Source organism: Pollicipes pollicipes, unplaced genomic scaffold, assembly GCF_011947565.3.
Source record: "Pollicipes pollicipes isolate AB1234 unplaced genomic scaffold, Ppol_2.1 Scaffold_3447;HRSCAF=4054_pilon_pilon_pilon, whole genome shotgun sequence".
In the NCBI taxonomy this organism is placed as follows: Eukaryota; Metazoa; Arthropoda; class Thecostraca; order Pollicipedomorpha; family Pollicipedidae; genus Pollicipes; species Pollicipes pollicipes.
Genome location: NW_023596297.1, coordinates 41,491,896 through 41,512,642, shown reverse-complemented (window position 1 = coordinate 41,512,642; position 20,747 = coordinate 41,491,896). Strand labels below are relative to the sequence as shown.

The 20,747-nt window shown below is 60.2% G+C and overlaps 1 protein-coding gene and 1 long non-coding RNA gene across 2 annotated transcripts; both read right to left on the bottom strand.

Moving 5' to 3' along the window:
• Positions 1-1,243: 1,243 nt before the first annotated feature.
• On the bottom strand, positions 1,244-2,650 carry LOC119091763 (uncharacterized). Its single transcript, XR_005093434.1, has 3 exons — positions 2,551-2,650; positions 2,033-2,118; positions 1,244-1,279 (listed from the first exon to the last, which is right to left on the bottom strand). It is a non-coding gene; the product is annotated as an uncharacterized LOC119091763 (long non-coding RNA).
• Positions 2,651-2,708: 58 nt separating this feature from the next.
• On the bottom strand, positions 2,709-20,275 carry LOC119092563 (constitutive coactivator of PPAR-gamma-like protein 1; the record flags this gene model as incomplete). The annotated part of the gene is made up of 15 exons (XM_037215519.1): positions 20,196-20,275; positions 17,194-17,597; positions 16,154-16,587; positions 15,071-15,241; positions 14,721-14,913; positions 13,639-13,794; positions 12,215-12,291; positions 11,231-11,362; positions 10,671-10,859; positions 9,670-9,776; positions 7,176-7,301; positions 6,080-6,203; positions 5,519-5,670; positions 2,759-2,914; positions 2,709-2,712 (listed from the first exon to the last, which is right to left on the bottom strand). Coding segments are annotated over exons 2-15 (2,229 nt in total), but the record flags the coding sequence as incomplete, so codon positions are not given.
• Between the last annotated feature and the right edge of the window lie 472 nt (positions 20,276-20,747).

Sequence of the window (20,747 nt, the reverse complement as noted above, 5' to 3'; positions counted from 1 at the left end):
AAACAAGACATGACAACAGCCGAGCCGGACCGCACTCGACGCCGCCCAGGTCGGCCGTGACGGCGGAGGCGGGCATCCTCCGGCCGGACGCCAGATCGCGCGCCACATGTGCAGAGGAGAGCGCGCGATCAACTGCAGGGCCCACCTACGCAAGTTCACGCTTTAACCGCCCGTCGAGCGTACGCCGCTACACCGAGCTCGCACCATGTAGCTCCGACACTGATTAACACAGAAACGACGATAGATAAGTGGTTGGGCTTTCCTGTTCATGCCCACTGTATTTCGATAGGAACGGTGACCGGTCGCTGGCTCGGCCGGTCCGCGGGGTGGCGACTGTGACCTGACCGAGTGCCCCTCCCCTCCTCCCGGCGGCAGCCGACCCCACCTGCCCCACGACCGGACCCTCGCCCGGCCCCATCCCACTCCTAAATATCCACCCAAGTATGCACAAAAACGAATATTATATCGTTAGGACTACACAGCAACCGACTATTCAGGCTCGATGCACGTTCGGTTCGAAAACGTTGCGGTGGCAAATGGACACCAGCTATCCGGTGTCGTCATCACCGCCCCACTAGCGGGCTATTTACAGGGCGTGGCTACCCAAACGTGTGGGCATGCATGGCAGCAGCGCTCCGTGTCAGGAGGTGCGGGCAGTCGCATCACGCGCCGACCAGCGCCACCAAACGCACCGCTCCGGTCACAACCCTTCAGCTGGACAGCGAAGTGTACGCCTGGTACAGCGCACGTTTAATCTACCAGAACTATAGAACACGGACTCCGAGAAAGGAAGGGGTGGGCCCCGCCGATATGGACAGATGTGCAGTAGGAACCGTTACGATAAATAACGCGCGCGCCTGCTGACGCCTCTGCGTCGCTGCCGGTTTGTTTCCAATGTGCTAGCTCCCGCCGGGCCGAACGAGGACGCAGGGCCCATCTCAGGTAGCGGGTTCCGCCACGGCCTGTGGCGGCCCGGACCTGCCGCGGCGCAGCGCCGCACCTGGGTCGGCGCCGCCGCTCGCCCATCACATGCAACAACACGCATCCAGAGAATGTAACAGGCAATACAAAAATATTCGCCGACCCTCGCCGGCTCGTCCAGCGCCATCCTCGTAGCTTGAGTCGGCGACGGCAGCAGCAGCGGCAGCAACAGCAGCAGCAGCGGCAGCGGCAGCGGCGGAGGTGCTACTGGGCGGCCTACGCGCGCGGCCGCGGCCCGTCCTCAAACTGGTCAGGCGCGTCGCCGCCGGCGCCGTCCATAGTCACCTGGCCCACCTCGCTGCCGGTCGGCACAGGACTCCGAGTCAGCGGGAGGCGAGGCGAGCGGGCCGCGCCGAACAGACCGCCTCAACAGCGACACGACAAACACACAGCCTGCCGGCGCTGGCCGCCCCGGGACTGTTCACCCTCCGTCCTCGGGGGGGGGGGGGGGGGGGGGCGTCGAGCCACCGCACGCTCTTGCCCGCTGAAAACAAGACGAATTACGATTCCCTGGTGTGCGGTGTGACCGCGAGAGAGACAACGCCGGACCGCCGAAGCGGTGGTGGGGGTCGGCCGAGCAGCGGCACCGCTCGCGCACCACCCACGGCCGGGAGGGACGGCGTGGCTCGGCCAGTCCGGCAGCGGCGCGCGCACACTGACGACTCGGCCCGGGCGCGGCTTACCGGACAGGCACCTAACCGACGAACGAAGGCGCACTGGCGGGGAGCGCACGCATGCCAGCTGTCTACTTTTCGCCCGATAAGGGAGCTCGTGAATAACACGAGGACTGTGTCCGAATGTTGACTTTTGTTCTTGTTGTTGCTGTTGTGTTTCTTCTTCGTTGGTCTTCTGCCACGACCCATCACTGACCGAAGGCTCCCTAATCGTATACAGGGCTTATAAAAACCAGCCCCCGATACCATCGCAGGGCTCGTCAGCTAGGCCAGGGACAGGCCACCAGCCCGTGGAAGGGCCGGAACGGCCGGTGCCGGCAGACGCGGCCTGGCTCGGCCTGACTCGCTGCCGCCGCCGGCGGGGGACAAGGACTCACGCGCTGGCCGAGGTGTCCACGGTCATGGCCCGGCCGGTCGGCAGCAGGCCGCCGTCTGCGTCTCGGCCGCCCAGCTTCCGCTTCCCCTGCGGCGACAGAACAGAGGTCAGCCAGCGGCGTCGGTGATGAGGCGCCTCCGGTCAGCCGCGTCCGGCTGGCGGCCGGCGCCCCGACACCGGGCGGACGGACGCCAGTGGCGGCACACCACGTCTGGACCCTGCCGCCATCCCAGCGCTGGCGCCCAGCACCGCTGACCACGTCCGTCCCCATCCCTGCCGTCCCCCAACGCTCGCGTGACCGGCCTGTCGGCAGACGACACGGAAGCGAGCCAGCTGGCCGCCCCGCCGGCGGCCGGGCAGACACCGGGCCGCCGTGGAGCGCGGGGCGCGCACGACACGATGTGGGAGCGGCGTCACTGAACGGTGAGCACGCAAGGCGGGCGGTTGGAGCCAGCGCCGGCGGACCTGTGGAGCCCCTCGCCACACTGCGGCCGATTGTCGCGCGACGCCGGTGCTCACCTGCTGCTTGCGACTGCCGGCCTTGCCGACTGGCGGGTAGCGGCCGCCGGGCACCACTGTGTGGGGAGCGCGGCCCAGCGGCCGCCGCTGGAAGCCGGCCGGCATGAGCGCGCCGCCGCGGCCCACGCTGCCCGCCCAGGAGCCGACGACGACGCCGCCGATCTCGAGCCGGCCGCCGCGCCGGTCCAGCGGCGGCTCGACGGCTGCGGCCGGGCCCGGCCCCACCGGCAGCGGCGGACGGCCGTACTGCACGTGCAGCCCGTCCAGCACCGCCTGGCGCGTCAGCTCCAGCTGCGCCACCATTTCCATCTGGCCGTCGCACAGCTGCGTGACGTTGCGGCACTGGCTGGCCTTCAGCAGGTAGCTGCCGGCACAGACCGGCGGTCAGGACAAATCCCCACACAGACCGGCGGTCTGGACACATCCTCACACGGGCCGGCGGTCAGGACACATCCCCACACAAACCGGTGGTCTGGACACATCCCCATACCGACCGGCGGTTAGGACACATCCCCATAGTTTTTTTTTTTAAATCAGTGCGACGTACGTCGTGAAGCACCCTTTAATGGATCGCCGGCAAGTGCAGAGGCCATATTAGCGCTCACAGACCAACTGGGGTTCGAACCCAAACACGAGAAGTGAGTGAGACTGAAGAAGACTGAAGACGTCGGCATTACTTTGAAATAAACATGTGCGCACAAGAGGCCGTACAGCGACGTGCAACATCAGCACCTTCTTCTCCCATACGGGCAGCCCTTGGTACGACGCGCGCACCCGCCTACGCACATATCTCACACACGTGCGTCGCAGCCGGCCAGTTCCGGAAACCCACCACCCTTCCACAGGCGTTATTGCGTTATCTGCGATATTGCTTGTTCTTGCCATGTGTCGCCACCGATGGCGCTTCCAGCGGCCCCTGGGGCCGGTTACGGTCAAAGGCAGGCCCGCGGCGTCTGGCGAGCGGTGGATTTTGCTGCTGGCTGATGCATCGGACGGAAAACTACCGCCAGCGTCGGCGGCGGGACCCGGTCGTCGGAGGGGCAGCCGACGGGCGGCCAGCTGGCGAGAGGCGGGACCGTACCGCCGGGCAGCGCGCCAGCTCACGGGAAGGCCGACAGCGCAGAGACGGTCCGAGCATGGGCACGTTGTGAGGTCCATCGGAGGACACCGCCAGCTCGATCCCGGGACGGTGCCGCCGTACCGTCGAGCGGAGTGCGCCGACACCGCAGCGTTGCGGGGCCGCGCGCGGCGTTGCAGGCCGATCAGAGGACGGCTCCGCTGCAAGGTCACCGGTCGGGGGCGACGTGCCGAGCCGGCCGGCCGGTGCGCGGCCGCCGCTCGATCGAACGCATCGATCCCATGCGACGGAGGCGCAGCGCCGTCGGTCGGTCGGCAGCCCGCGGCGGGCCGACCGCTGCCCGGCCGGGAGCATACCGGCGCCGCGTCACGGCCGCGTCACAGCCGCCTATTTACGGCCGCAGTTCCGGACCGTCGCCGACGCCAGACGGCAGCCCATAACAGACCGGACTGTGACGGTCAGGCTGCACGTAATCCAGCTGCAGCCAGTCGGCCGGCCGTGCACGCCGCCGCGTCCGCTTGGACGCCGGCCGAACTAGGTCAGTCGTGTCGGCGGCCAGGTCTTCGCAGCAACGCAAGACGAAAACAAGGAAACTGCCAGGCTTGAGGGCGCTCAGGGTGAGAACCACAATTGGTCAAAACACGGCCAGATTATTGACATGGAAGAAATACACGCCTAGAGGGAGTGTTTCACATTTGTATGGAGTTTTGAACTGAAATGACAAAATCGACGACGACGACCACGACGAAATAAATGCCAAGGAAACTATAATTGTCAAATTGTTCATTTCGGGTGTTCGTGAGAACGATTTCCAGATTTCACGATATTACGGCCGTCCATTGGCTCTCAGTCAGTGTTGTGTAAGGTACTATGACGTAATCAAACAATGACGTCTTGGGGAGCATATTGACTAAGCAGGGAAATTGTGCCGTCTGGAGCAATGTTTTCTACCACGTATGCCAACAGTGATAAGTGAGCTTATTGCATAATATCTCACGCTTGCCTCAATATCTTCAACTGCGAAATATTAGCACTTAGTTCTCAGACATGGGGGTGCACACCACAATGGCGCAACAGTATTTGTCCGCTGCGACACAACTTCCCAGAAGCCTTGCAGCATCGCAGAACCGCCTGATCACGTGGATGGATAAAAAAGGGCTCGCGGTCGGCAGAATATCCAGCTAAAACTGGATTTCCTGAGATTTTAGACGCGTGCTGCCGCATCTTCGTCACAACGTACGACGCTTTTCGGACTGCACCACCAGCCAATCGGAGCTCAGCCCGGTCCCGTGGCGAACAGCTGCCTGTTTCCGAACTGGTCACAGCGTGGGTGCAGGGAAGACAGAATTGTATGCTCCTTCCGAGGTTTAATACTTTGGAAATCTTTGTAGCCTAGTTTGCTGTAGACCATATGAAATGTTGTGCAATGCAGAATTTAACCGAATTTTCTAAGGTAAATGTTCGCTGTTTCTGTTTTTACGTGACAGCACCGCGAAACCTCGGTTTCACAATGACCACCCCGGCCTTCACGGGCTCCATGATCGTATACAACTCCCCCCCCCCCCCCTCTCTCTCTCTCTTTCTCTTTCTCTTTCTCTTTCTCTTTCTCTTTCTCTTTCTCTTTCTCTTTCTCTTTCTCTTTCTCTTTCTCTTTCTCTTTCTCTTTCTCTTTCTCTTTCTCTTTCTCCCTCCCTCCCTCCCTCCCTCCCTCCCTCCCTCCCTCCCTCCCTCCCTCCCTCCCTCCCTCCCTCCCTCCCTCCCTCCCTCCCTCCCTCCCTCCCTCCCTCCAGCGGCGAGACGTGTTGATAAAACTGGAGACGAAATGACGATGAACAGGCCCGCTAGAGCACCAGATTACGTCAGCGTCGCCACTACAGCGGCCAGCCCCACCTGTGGAACAGTTTGCCGTCGAAGAAGAGCCACGGGCAGCACATGAGCCAAGGGATGGGCGCACCGCATGCGTCGTTGGCGAACAGCGCCGCCTCCACGCCCTGCATGAACAGGTTGGCCAGCTGCACCCCACGCGGCGTCACGGCCGGGAGCTGTCGGCACGCCGAGGCCGGCGCAGGCCAGGTCAAGTCGGCTCAGGTCCAAATACACAGTCACGAACATTGCACAGCTGGCAGCCCTGTCATAAATACCGATTCATCTTTTGGCACTACATTGCTGGCGTCACACGCTCATACAACGCCCATCCGAAATCACTGCCCATCCTCCCCCCGTCCCCAAGACGCATTTAATCGTACGGACACAAATGCAGGCAATGTGCACATCCACTGGAGCTGTCCACATGCGGGTATAATCGGTGGGCCGGACCGACCGAATCGGTAGACAGCCACTTGAAGCCCACCGTCCTGCCCTCACGGCGCAGGGTGACGGCGCCACCGACGGCGCCACCAGCACTCTCACGTTCAGCTCTCGCAGGTAGCGTGGGTCGGTGAGCTCTCTCACCTGCAGCTCCTGCAGGTAGTGTGAGTCGGTGAGCTTGGGACTGAGCGCCTGCGCAATGAAGGCGTCCAGCTCTGGCTTGTACAAGAAAGACTGGCCCGTCACACTGCTCTGAGACATAATGTACCTGCCGACGGCGCAGACACGCCAGCGTCACGGACGGGCGCACCGCGGGGCGCATCACCACCAGCGGCGGCGAGCATCAGCCGGCAGCGGCGCGCAGATAACGGCCACCAGGCGGGCGCCACTCCGCAGCGGCGCGCAGATGACGGACACCAGGTGGGCGCCACTCCGCAGCGGCGCGCAGATGACGGCCACCAGGCGGGCGCCACTCCGCAGCGGCGCGCAGATGACGGCCACCAGGTGGGCGCCACTCCGCAGCGGCGCGCAGATGACGGACACCAGGCGGGCGCCACTCCGCAGCGGCGCGCAGATGACGGCCCCAGGTGGGCGCCACTCCGCAGCGGCGCGCAGATGACGGCCACCAGGCGGGCGCCACTCCGCAGCGGCGCGCAGATGACGGCCACCAGGTGGGCGCCACTCCGCAGCGGCGCGCAGATGACGGACACCAGGCGGGCGCCACTCCGCAGCGGCGCGCAGATGACGGCCCCAGGTGGGCGCCACTCCGCAGCGGCGCGCAGATGACGGACACCAGGCGGGCGCCACTCCGCAGCGGCGCGCAGGTTCGCCCGGCAAAGATCCGCTGATGCGACAACACCGCTGCTTAAAACAACACGCAAACGGCGCCCACGCCAGCCGAGCTGACAGCGAAGCTGGCGGGTGGCAGGGAGCGTATCGGGAAGGGCACTGAGTCGCGGGCGGACGGGGCGGCTCGTCAGCAGCCGAGCCGGGCTCGTCTATAGACGGCCGCCAGCACGGCAGGACACGCACGCCGCTGGCGCGCACAGCGCCGCCGAAGTCTGCCTGCAGGCACGGCCGGCCTACACAGGGCATAGCAACAGGCGGCCCCAACTCCCAGGACGGCGCAGCTGTACCGTCCTGTAGCGTACTCCCATGTCTGTACACCCGGAGACGCTCAAACAGCTCGTGGGCATGCTCACAGGGAGCGGCGCACCCGCCCCGCGCCGGGCCTGCTCACCTGAGAACACAAGCGAGCACCAGCAGCTGGTGCGGCACATACACCGAACTCCGCATGTTCGGGAAGTCGGACTGCATGCAGGTCAGGAAAGCCCTCAACCGACGCTTCTTGTCGTCGTCAGTCGTCCTGAGAACAGAACAAGGCCACACGTCCGCTTAATGGCTTCACACGTCCAATGGCTTCACGCATCTCACCCCAGACAGCTTTACATTAATATTGTGAAGCGTCCCGGGGCTCCATTTCCGTGAAGAAGCGCCGTGATCTCGCGGCAAGCCAATACAGGACTTCTTCAAGCGAAAGGGCAAGTTCCTAAACTCCAAAGGTGTTTGCCTCCTTACTTCACACCTGGAAAACCACAAGAGCGATTGGACGTGCCCAAGCGCGACGGGTTGGGACCAGCGAGTACCTATTCCCGCGGGAGGCACCGAATGCGGACAATGTCCCTCGCGAAATGCAAAATCTCTCGCTCGCGCTCCGGTGCCAAGTCCTGTGCCGGACATGACTGACTGGAGTGCGCATCCTCCTCCCACGTGCGGCAGTGTCGCCACCACACAGCCCTTCGCCAGGAACAGAGGACGACACGACGCGGCGCAGGTGCCGTCGGGTGGACACCCTCGCCGGCGGCGCAGTCTGCAGTCATCGGCCTGGTGGTGAGCCCGGACTCAGTCGGGGCGACCAAACGCGCCCCAACCGGCGCCGCCAGTCCGCCAGTCTGGTGGGGTGGCCCGCGCCGGCCGGCTCTGCGGACGCGCAGGGGCGGCCGGCGCGCCGCGCTCCCGCGGTGGTCACGTTTCACAGGCGGGCGGCATTCATTCATAATTCAGCGCGGCCGTGGTGGCGGCATGGCGACAGCGACACCCGGCCCGGCAGACAATGGCGGGCCAGCCGGTGCCAACCGGCTGGGGAGCCGTCAGCCGACGCACCGCACACTGATCACGCGCCGGGCCGGCCGCTTTGTGGTCTCGTGGCGACAGGGGCGCGGCGCACGGTGCGGCTGTCCGGCCTGATCCAGATCACCGGCGCCAATGTCCAGATTAATCCAGATCGAGCCGGCCGGCCGGGCTGGCGCACAGAGCGACGGCATGTGACGCGCGCCGTCCGCTCCGCTGGACGGGCCCCACAGACGGCCGGTTCGGGTCTCGCCCTGGCTGCCGACCTTGACCCCAGGTCTCACCCTGGTTGCTGACCTCGACCCCAGGTCTCACCAACGGCCGCTGACCCCGACCCCAGGTTTCACCCAGGCTGCTGACCCCGACCCCAGGTCTCGCCCCGGCTGCTGACCCCGACCCCAGGTCTCACCCCGGCTGCAGACCCCAACCCAGGTCTCACCCCGCCTGCTGACCTCAACCCAGGTCTCGCCCCGGCTGCGGACCCCAACCCAGGTCTCACCCCGGCTGCGGACCCCAACCCAGGTCTCACCCCGGCTGCTGACCTCAACCCCAGGTCTCGCCTCGTTTGCCGACCCCGACCCCCGGTCTCAGAGCCGCCAACATAAAGGTTGGCAGGGACCGGCGGTTCAGCCGAACTATGCAGTGACCCACACACGCCGTCACAAGACCACACATCCACGTCGTCGTCATTTGGTCCGGGGCCAAACACGAGCCGGGCTCGAGTGTCCTCTGCTACCCGTGGCATCTCGCAACTACAACAACGATATCAGAGGGTCTGACCAACTGCCGACCAGACCGGGCTCTGAGCGCTGGCTCGGCGCTGCCTCCGATTGTGCTCAACTGGCACGGCCCGACGGGACGCGGCCGCCCGGTATCCCGGCAATCATACCATGCCCCGCTGCCACCCGGCGCACCGGGCGCCATTATCGAGTCCACGCGGACGGCGCGGCACGCAGCGCAAACTCCTGCTGCGTCATGTCTTGCACAGCTTGCACCAATACACAAATGCAACACAACTGGGAGCTGTGCCCGTTTGTTGCGGACCGCCCGCGCCCACTGGTGAGCCACGGTACATACTGCGCGAGACCACAAAACAACTCCGTACCCTTTGTGTCACCAACAGAGCTAGCAAGCCAGCCACAGGCAGTTTTTCCACTCCCGTTGTGACGGCTCGACCCGCACGCGACGGCACACGACCGTGGGTGGGCGAGGTGACTGCCGCGGCCGACGCCGGCCGCGGCGCCGCCCCAAGACGTCACACAGCCCGTCTTCTCCACGGCACTCCCAGAATCATCGTCATTCGGCTGCCCGCCAGCAGTAGCAATCCCGAATCCCCCGAACTCTGTGACGCATGACGCCTGCCGTTGGCGCCGGAGCCGCGCCGCGACAGCCGGCGCCCGGAACGGCCCGGAAGCGGCTGACTTCCGGTGCAGCGGCGGCCATTCGGACGGAAGCCGCTCACCGACCGCCCGGCCGACACCGGCGCCGGACGGCCCCCGCACTGACGGCCGTCCGCGGCGGCGGCGGCCGAGCCGGCCGCCGGCGCACAGCTACGGGGAGCTGGCGCTGACGGCCGGCGCCGCAGCCGACGGGGTGACACTCACCCAAACCAGAGGCGCTGCACGGTCGGCACGCCCCAGCCCAGCGGCTTGGCTGTCACCAGGTCGGGCCGCGTGTACGGGTTGTTGCGACTGTAGGCCCACTCACGCACCTGTCGGCACGGCAGGCCGGCCGGTCACGGGCCTGGCGGCGAGGTCGGCCCACGGCCGGCCGGTCACGGCGCACCCAGTCACGTGTCGCCCGCTCCAACACAGTCCGCCAGCACGGTCAGCAAATATCTCCCAGAGTAAGCACATGTGAAGCTAGGGAGCTGGGTGCACATGAGCACATATATGCAAAATAGCAACAACGAACGCCACGGAACAAAACAAAGAATGCAACTGTGGGGCCGCATTGCCAACCTCACCCAGTCACGCCAAACATGCCTTCAACGGTTGCCCGCATCAACAGCTGAGTATGGTACGTGACCCTAGAGCGGGAGGCGCAGTGCGGCGTCGGTGTCCCGTGCCCGACGTGCCCGATCCGTGCTCGGCATCCCACCGGTCAGGGGTGTGGCCGGCAGCCCGGCGGCAGTCGGCCATCGCTCAGCCGACGACACCCCAGGCCAAACAAGCCGCCGCCGTCCGTACATGCCCTCCTCGTCACGGATGCCCCGGGGTCAGACGGCGACCGTGCTCTAAATACCGCCGCCGTGCTGACGGCACCCCTACAGGGGAGGGGCCGGCGCCCCGGTGCACGCGCACCAGCCGCGGCTCACTGGGGCGGACTGGATACAGCGGCCGGCCGGCCCGACGGCCGAGCAGGCGGGGCGGGGCGGGGCGTCGGCCCGGCTCGGCTCCGTCTGAGCGTCCCCACCCCGTCCACTGAAGGGTGCCACGCACTGCAGCACAACCACGCGCACATCTGGATGACGCGTCCATACGCTTCATTTCGAACCTCGCTCATTGTATGGCTCCAAGCTTGTCGCGCCCACATCCACCCATTTCGTTCGCGAGTGACCCGTGACAGAGCGCGAGACCCAAACCTCCACGGCGCGCAGCCTGACCTGGACGTGCGGCACCTGGTGCCGCTCGGGTGCCGGCTTCTCCTTGTCCTTGTTGTGCAGGTAGCTGTGGTGGTACAGGTTGAATAGGACGGCGTACACACGCTCGCGCACCGGTCGGAAGAAGAGCGTCGAGTTCGGCAGCTCGCGGCCCAGCTCGTCCTCCATGCTGACTGGAATCTTTAGTTCGCCCTGCCAGACGCCACGCCCACCGTCAGCACGGGGGAGCGTCACACACGGGCGGGGCAGAGCGGGCAGGCCAGCATCACACCGCCGCCTCCGGTGGACATGTCTCGCGCGACGTGAGCTCGTGCGCCCTCGCGACGGGACGCCTGGGACGTGGGGGGGAGGGGAGATACAGCCCTGTGGGGGGGGGGGGGACGTTCACCTCATACAGGTGCGGAAGGTCGCGCGTTCCAGCTCGCCTCTCGGCCAACAGTTTCGTCGAATACAGACAGGCAGGGTTAGCACCGCCTCCGTGCGGGTACTCTGTCGCTTGGCGGGCTCGCGAGGCCGCTCGGCCGCGCCTCAGGGAGCGTCGGCCGGCCTGGGTGCGCACTCACCCTGGAGAGCACCTGATAGATCCAGGGCGACATCAGGCCCTTCTGGTGTCGCTCGGCGGCCGTGCGCAGCACCTCGGCGCTAACGGGCGGCAGCAGCGGCGGCGTCATCACCACCAGCGGCCCCTCCACGCCCTGCTGACCCCACACACCGGTCACCGCCGACTTCGCCACGTCCTGCCAACAGCTCTGCACGTCTCACGTCCCAGCTCAACAGCTAGCTCAACATGACGGCGGGACGCAAAACCTCGCCGAGAACATTACCGTCGACAACGACTGCATAAGCGCTTCCGTAGCAAGATCGAAAACCCAATAATTCCCTTCCCCGCCACACACACACAAACTGACAATCACATCCATTAGCTGGCATGGCGCGCATCACTCTAGGCCCCCGTTAGCACCCACGGCGATGCATGGTGGGGCCCACCTGGCACCGCCGCCGCCGTGTTGTTGACACGGATATGGCGCGCTCGGACCAGATCGCTTCTCGTACATGCCACGCACTAACGACTGAATGAACAATGGACCCGTCTGCGACGGTGGGCCGACGGCCGACCGAGGCACGTTTGCTTAACAGACAGCACCTGGGCGGCCGGCAGGCGGCAGGGCTGCTCGGCGCCCGCTGCCGCCGGCCGACTGAGGCACGTTTGCTCAACAGACAGCACCTGGGCGGCCGGCCGGCGGCAGCGCTGCTCGGCGCTCGCTGCCGCGTCCGCCGGAACTCGGCCGCGAGAGAGACACGCCGACCGGCCGCCGTCTGCACCGGGGGAGCGGCGACGCCAGCCGGCCCGCGCTGCGGCCGTAGGTCGTGCGGCGCCGCTGCGGCCCGGCCCGGAGCCCACGGTAACTCCAGCGGCCAACAGCGCACACGGCGTCCACGTGGTGCACGTGACGCGCACAGTGACTTTACCCCCTGACTCAGAGGCGCCAGCCGGCCTGGCGGCGGAGGCGGCGAACGGCGGAGAAGGCACAGGACGCGTGACTCACCATGTCCATATGCCCATTGGCCGACGGCGCCACGCCGTTGTACGAGCCCGGAGCCGAGCCGGATATACTAACGCCATCTGTGGAGAATAACACGCACCTGCAGTGTTCCACGGAAACATGACCGGTCCGCGATACGCCGCTTGACGAACACAAAATAGATGTTGCGGGCACTCTACTCTGGCTGGCAAAAACGGATTCCACGATTAATATAAAATGGGTGCACATACAGCTAACACGGGGGGGGGGGGGGGGCGCATCGCGATTTCATGGCTGGTTCGATCCATTGAAACATAGTATACACAAACGCATATATAAAAACCATAGCGGAGACACAATGTCTTAACACGCGCTCGGGTGGGGGGTGGGGCGTGGGGGGGGGGGCAAACTGACCCCCTGACGGTTTTTCCTGCATGGTTTCCGAACGACGCGGCGTAGCCGCGCCAAATTTTGCGTGGCTGTAGACAATTTAATAGCAGATTGTTCGGCATCAGCAATTATAGATGTTACTTGTAAGGTCACTGACCTATGGCAGGTCAAAGTCAAGCCATGGTTTCAGCAGTCAATTTCTGGGGAATCCTTCAATCTGATCCAACAACGGAGTGTTAAACGAAGCCATACATATCTGAGATGCTTTCTTAGGCAACACAACAGCTCAATGAGGAAATAACACCGACCTAAGGTCAGGTATGAATGTCACACCAAGGTCCAAACCAACCTGTTTTGTTACTCTCGGGCTTGCGGAATGGGACAGTTTCTGGTACTCATTTCGAATTTACTGATAGCAGGAACCGCATTATACATCTTCCACGGCCTTCTTAAAGGTCAGAGCACGTCATTGACCTAAAATGACCCGGGTCAACATTTTGTTTTAGGAACATACTGCCTAGCGTAATCTTTGTCGCTCAGTCGAATGCAAAACTCAAGGCAATCTTGTATGATTTTGGTTACCTTGACCTTCAAAAGGTCAAACAAGGTCACTGGTCTTGAATGAGCATGTGACCTTTTGCTTAGAAATGGTTATCTAGGTTCTGTGGGCACTTTGGAGACCAAACTGGAACTTGACCTTGACCTTGACCTTGTTTTTTGACCCGAAGCTCGTGATCTAGGAATCTGAACCTTTAGCCTAGGTGAGTTCACATGCAGGTCAACACATCCTGCAAATTTTGTGTCCCTAGCTTTCTTAGTTCCCGAAATCTCAGGGGGGGGGAGGTAAATTGACCCCCCAACCCGAGCGAAGGGTATCTAGCCGGCCGACCGGGCGCGTGTTAACCCGCACCATACGAAACGAGCCGCAAACCTGCCCCCACGGGCATCAATCAGCAGCGGTTCCACAAGCGTGCCGCCACAGCGCCCGTTCCGCTGGCGTCGGTGGTTGCCAGCGCTGCCACCGCCGCCGTCGCCGTCGTCGTCCCGCCTGCACCCACTGTCGGTGGTGAGCTGGCCGAGCCGCTGTGTGATGGCGTCCATCGCCTGGCCGTCGGTCGGGACGGCCGGCGACGCCGGCTGACTGACGAGCCGGCTGGCAGGCGGCGCTGGCTCTGTGTCCGACGCGAATGCCGCCACGCCGTCCGGTTCGGCGGCTGCCGGGCGGGCCCCGTTCAGAACGAGTCGCGCAACCTCCTGACCCAACAGATGCACAGCTCCGGCGACAGACCAGGGTCAGTCAGGTCACCGCACTCTGACCCGACACACACACACACGCACGCACGCACGCACGCACGCACGCACGCACGCACGCACGCACGCACGCACGCACGCACGCACGCACGCACGCACGCACGCACGCACGCACGCACGCACGCACGCACACACACACACACACACACACACACACACACACACACACACACACACACACACACACACACACACACACACACACCTCCCGAGAGGGGGCCGCGGCGGTCGGCAGGGTCGGGCAGGGCTGCGACCCCTCCTAGTGCGCACATAGCTCCACCCGAGTAAGCCAAAGGTCACAGTTCCCTGACCTCTGCACATTTCAAATCTGCGCCACTCAACGTGGAGAAGACGTGGTAATGTACTGCAACAGCAGCCAAGTTCCAACGCAAAACAGCATGGCCACAGAAAATGTGTCACACGAAAACGAAACCTTACGAACGAGACGGACACGCGTAGAAAATGGCGTGTCATTCCACGAACAAGACGTACTTATCTGACCTGCCTGCAGGCGTCTAAAAAGAAATGGTCGCAGAAACAATGCCATGCGCACCTCGCAAATCTATCCTTAGATGCAATCAGGGATCGTCTACTTACATCACCGGCTACAAAGATGGAAGTGGCTGTGTATGCAGGCTCCGTGTGGAGCGTTACAGCTGTTGATACTGCTATGAATAACCAAGTGCTCGCCGATCAAGAGGCACCAAACACGCATTGTGATGTGTTAAACAAAAGTGGAAGGAATAAGTACACGGACAGGGAGGACAGCACCCCACGAAATTCATATGAGTAACATGCCCCATCCCCTCCCAAAGAAGAGAATACTCACTGGTGGCAGGTTTGTACTTGAAGTAGTCATCTCGGGACCCGTTCACAAAGTAGGCGACGCTCTGCTTGAGCTTTTGAATGCGAGGGTCCTTGGCCGACTTGAACACCCTTGCGCCGACCGTGTCCAGACAGTCGACCGACGGCAGGGCGCGCACAAACTCCAGCACCAGGCGGATGATATCCTCCGCAGGGGCCTGCAACGAGACAGGCACGCAGTGTCAGCAGCCCCACCCCGACAGAACAGCACGAGGTGAGCCGACCACAGGAGCGCCGCCTGAGAGCCGCCACCGTCGCCGCAGAGCCTGCGCGCCGCCCGTCCGCCCACCGGTCACCAGGGCGAGCGCGGCCTACCTTGGCCGGTGAGTCTGGCAGGCTCCGGAGCGACTCGTGGAACTCGGCCAGCTCGTCCTCTGTCAGCAGGTAGGTGCCCAGCAGGGCGGCCAGCAGGCAGAACCGGTTGGGCTGCAGGTCCAGCCCACGCGCCACCTCGTTCAGGATAAACTCCTTGGTCTCCAGCGAGCCCTGCCACACCAGCGCCAGATGGACGTTAAGTTTCACCGACCAGACACCGCGGACGGCCGGGATGGCGCACAGTGCGGCGAGGCACCACGGACGGTCGGGATGGCGCACAGTACGAGGAGGCACCGCAGACGGTCAGGATGGCGCACAGTGCGGCGAGGCACCACGGACGGTCGGGATGGTGCACAGTACGACGAGGCACCGCAGACGGTCGGGATGGCGCACAGTACAACGAGGCACCGCAGACGGTCGGGATGGCGCACAGTACAACGAGGCACCGCAGACGGTCGGGATGGCGCACAGTACGACGAGGCACCGCAGACGGTCGAGATGGCGCACAGTACAACGAGGCACCGCAGACGGTCGGGATGGCGCACAGTACAACGAGGCACCGCAGACGGTCGAGATGGCGCACAGTACGACCAGGCACCGCAGACGGTCGGGATGGCGCACAGTACGACCAGGCACCGCAGACGGTCGGGATGGCGCACAGTACAACGAGGCACCGCAGACGGTCGGGATGGCGCACAGTACGACCAGGCACCGCAGACGGTCGGGATGGCGCACAGTAGCATGCAGATCTATCGAGACGCAGGGGTTGTAGGCGTATGGCGTATGGCCACCGATCAACGGGGGGCGGATTGGCTGTTATTAAGGCAGCGAATAACAGCCAGCTCAGTAAATGAATAAATAATTGCCTGCCCCCATTCCAGCTTGAGTCTCATCCGGAATCCTACCGCGTATGGAACCAATCACGATGGCCGGCGCGGTAATATCACCAGCCTCGACGACTTGCACCAGGCAACAACATTCACACCCATTTGGAAACAGGGCGACGGTTCCCCACCCGCGCATCCCAGCAACACAACTCAGGTCCAACACAGTCTGCAGTCTCGACCACCCCTGCCGCCTCACCTTGTACGTGAGCTTCATCTGTTTGGCCGAGAAGAGGCGCGGCGGGTTGAACACCATGTACTCGGCGTCCTCGGCCATCACGCCGTGGTAGTTGTTGTCGCGGCAGAAGGCCATCACCTCCTGGCGGTGGTCGTCGCTGGAGCACAGCACCTGCACCTTGAGGTGACGCAGCGCCATGCGCAGCGCGGTGCGTAGGCAGGCCGGCGCCGTCCACCACACCTTGGGCGGCGGCGTCGACTTGAGCGCCACGTGCTTCAGCGCCTGGTTGATGTCGCGCCGCTGGGCGTACTGGTGACCCACCCAGTCGCGCATGCGTGGCAGCTCCAACGCGCCGGAGAAGAAGATGGCCAGCTCCATGTTATTAGCCTGCACCGTCTGGATGAGGATGGCCATGAACTGCACCATGCGGTTCCACTGGCCGCCGCACACCCAGTCTGCCGACAAAGGGGGAGGGGGGGGGGGAGATCAGGGACCCCACGGATCACGAGATTGTAGAACCGACCAGCATATTCAACGACGATGCATATTGCGCTGCGGTGATATTACAGACCACCAAATGCAAGCATCAGTCAGCCTCAAAAGGAACAAATACACAACGAGAAGAACTCGGTCTAAACAGCGCTAAACTGTAACGCACAGCTTTGTCCTCGCCGCCGCCGCGTGTCACCGGAGACGAGATGCCTGCTGCGCGCTGTCGGGCTCTGTCTGCGCGCTGTCAGACCCTGTCTGCGCGCTGTTGAGCCCTGTCTGTGCGCTGTTAGACTGACTGTGCGCTGTCAGATCCTGTCTACGCGCTGTCGAGCAGTCTGTGCGCTGTCAGACTCTGTCTGTGCGCTGTCAGACCCTGTTTGCGCGCTGTCGGACCCTGTCTGTGCGCTGTCAGGCTCTCTCTGTGCCTTGTGTCACACCCTGTCTGCACGCTGTCAGACGCTGTCTGCACGCTGTCGGACCCTGTCTGCGCGCTGCCAGGCTCTGTCTACGCTATCAGATCCTGTCTGCGCGCTGCCAGGGGCCGGTGAGCCGGCGTCGGCGGCTCTCACCGCTGAAGTAGCCGCCATACAGCCGGTCCAGACAGGACTCGGCGTCCAGCACCAGGCACAGCTCGACGGCCGGTGGCGGTCGGTAGCGGGCGCTAGGCGTGCGCGGCTGACGAAGCGTCACGCCCCGCGCCAGCTTCAGCAGGTCCACCGGCACACACGCCTGTGGTGCGTGCTCCTCAATGAATGCCTGAAGGTCTTGAATGCCCATCTTCTGGCTCAGGTGTTCACAATTGGATGGCAGGCCTGACTACAACAGCCGTGGAGGATGAGTCCGGTTCATGATGCCTTGGACAGTTGTGTTGAAGAACACCAGGGCCTGACCCCAGTTACTTTTTCCAGGAGCCATATATGGGTGGGCAGGAACCTGCATGGCTTCAAAGCATTTCAGCTAGCCATTAAACATCCTGGAAAGAGAAAATGTATGCTTGAACTTGTTCACAAATATATATCATTCCTCACTATTTACTCCATGGAATAACCATCACATCAAGAGGCTATCAACACCCAGCCTTGTTCATAAAAAGCACAATATGCAACAATTATTTTGAATAGTGCCCACATGCATAAAATTCATTTGCAGAGGTGGCTGCTTACTTTCAATGGTTGGTGTTCCAAGCTACAAATAACACAATCATGGGTTCACACAAAATAGCTGCCAGAAGGTTTAAGGCGAGCACTCCCAACTGGGGGAATGGAAATGGACTCTCCCAAGGGCAGAATATATACCATCTAGAGTCTAAGGTTCATTGCAATGCAGCTGAAGCATACCTGGGTCAAAAAAGATAACCATCCTGGCAGTGACATCAAGTCAGCACTGACTGGGTGGTGATGATGCCACATGAACTACTATGTGTGGCATGCACTGGATGAAAACAGATGCTGGAGAACCTAAAATCTGGGTCAGTGTCTTATTGTTTGTGCTAACAATGAGTGAACAGATAAAAGGGAGTTCCTAATAGTTTGATGTGATGGTCTTTGCTTAAATGTGACCATTTTGACTGTTTTTTTTAAAGCCAGAGAGATTCAGGCACCCAGAGCAGATAAACACCAATTGTTAAGTTTCATGACCAACTGCACAGCACCAACAAATATCCCAGCTACAACCCACTGGACAATTTTGGCAATGTTCACCCCATACATCCACAGTAGCTGACTGCCCAGGCTGCCAGTTTTGAAACCACTCTTGAACATGACAAGCTGTGACCTGGAGTGGCATTCATTATGAATTCTAAACCTACCAGTTCATAGGTCTGTCAGCTTGAAAAGTATCCACCCAAAACATACTTGCAAAACACTGCAGATCCGTTGATCACTTTTGCCAGAAGTGTGAGACTTAGCCAGATCTACCTCCAGTGAATTTGTCCAATGTTATCTCCACAATACCATGCAAATAAATACCTGTTTTCTAGATCTCCATAAAAGGCATACTTCCTCAATGCACTGATCATAACCCATTGTATTGGTTTGAAAAGATGCATAGATGCATTTACATCAGTTTGGGTATCATATACACCATGATATATCTGTGATCACTGTTCATTTCATGCAGAACAAGGCATGTCATTTATCATAACTGATCAAAATCAGACAGAAACTTGAAGAGTGAAGCTAAAGCCTGATGGACTTTGCCCAGCAAAAAATCATTTTTGGGTAAGAGATACAAACAAACAAGGCAAACTCTTTTACTTGACATCTTTGTGATATTTTTTGTAATAATAGCAGCCTTTTTTGGTTGCATATAGGATGTAAAATCTGTACTGTGAGGTATCTTGATGTGCTTTTTGACAGAGCTGTCCAGAAACATTATCATATACTTTTTCTTATCCAACATTGTAACACCATCCCAATCTCTCTGGCCTATGGCAATAATTAATTCCCCCTTTCTTATCACATATGCTTCTTGGTTTTCATGCTATCTGTATTGAGTGCTGCTATCTCCTGAGATGGTGACACTCAATATTATATTTGAGCCATATAAACAATATATTTGCTATGAAAATAAGTGTGCTGTTGTTGCTAAAACATTGGCTATCTTGCACTTTCACACAAATGTTTGGTGGCAGTTGGAAATCATTGGGAAAAGAATAAGCAACACATGAAAACCCAGGGTCTGATTCTGAATGTATATCTAAGGTGAGCTGGGCCTGGTTGACCCATTGTCACCCAGTATTACAAACTGCATTTTCAAAGAAAAATCTCAACATACTTTGCACAGCTGGCCAGCCAAGGGTTCTTGCCTATCAATCCTGAGACAACTTCAAACTCTACTCTGGTTGCAATCAGTGGGCCACTGATCAAACTCAATCATGCATCAAGATTTAAGCCAGCAGGCCACACTCTATGTATGACATTGTTTGGCTGTCAGCCTGCTGCCCACACAATTGTTTGACTTGTCTGTGAGTACCCTAAGATATGCAATGAAAAGCTTCATGATCAACTGGCAGTGGGTGCATGCATGTGCACACATCTTTTCTTTTTCATGTGTCTGCTGGGTATTACTATTGACATGCATCTCCTCTTACCCTGAACTCATGTTCAGAAAAAAACTCCTTAATTGCTGTCAAAAGTTGGGGTGAGACAATGGTATAACCTGATCAGTGGCCAAAGTTTCATGACATTTACAAACTGGGGCCCAACATTCATACAATAATGTTCAAAGCTGCAATCAGTTTTCCAGCAGCACTCAGTTTGAACAAATTAGATCAAACACTGGGGTGTAAAAGATCGCCAACCAAGAGGCAGAATTCTACAACTGTGGGCTACATGTACATGGCCTTGTGGGACTTGGCCACGCGCAAGAATCATGGGGTTTTAAGGAACGCCTAGTACTTGATAACACCATATCAACACGCCCACACTCCCGCATACGCTGCACACAATATGATAAATACTTTCACCTGCAGGTAGGTCAACAAAATATACTTTACCCATTACATCAACGCACTTACTAATATGACTAAAGACACCCGCCCTGCGCCTGTAATTAGGTCAATTACACATACCGCAACACACCTCCCGCACACTAACCACGCCGGCGACAGCCGACGCTCGCGTTGGATAACCTTGGTTTCGCCGGGCACAGGTTGTCGGTCAATGCGGCGCAAACGTTCATTCGGTGAATTGTGGGGCTATTCGATAGCCGAAACATTTGACAATCCCATTCCCTGGAGATATAGGTCTAAACTATGCGAATCTCTCATCATCCGATGAGGCACAAAACTTATTTGTCACCTTGAAAGTTCTATGATCTTAGATTAGATAATAGATCACTAAAAGACCCAGCACATTGAAATTAGATGCAAACAGGCCAATGCTCCAGGCATTTGGGAACAATTCTCACAAACACTTCCCCATTCGATAGGAAATAGTTTGCATTCTACATATTTTCAAGAAATTGGCGGACATAGCACGGGTCCAAAGGATGCTTAACACGCTCACAACCGAAGAAATCTGGTTTGCGGATAAACCCATGCTCAGGGCCGACCGACTTTTCCAAAGACTGATTAGCATGAATACTTTTGTAGTACTAGTAAAGTGAGTCGTAATTTTCATAT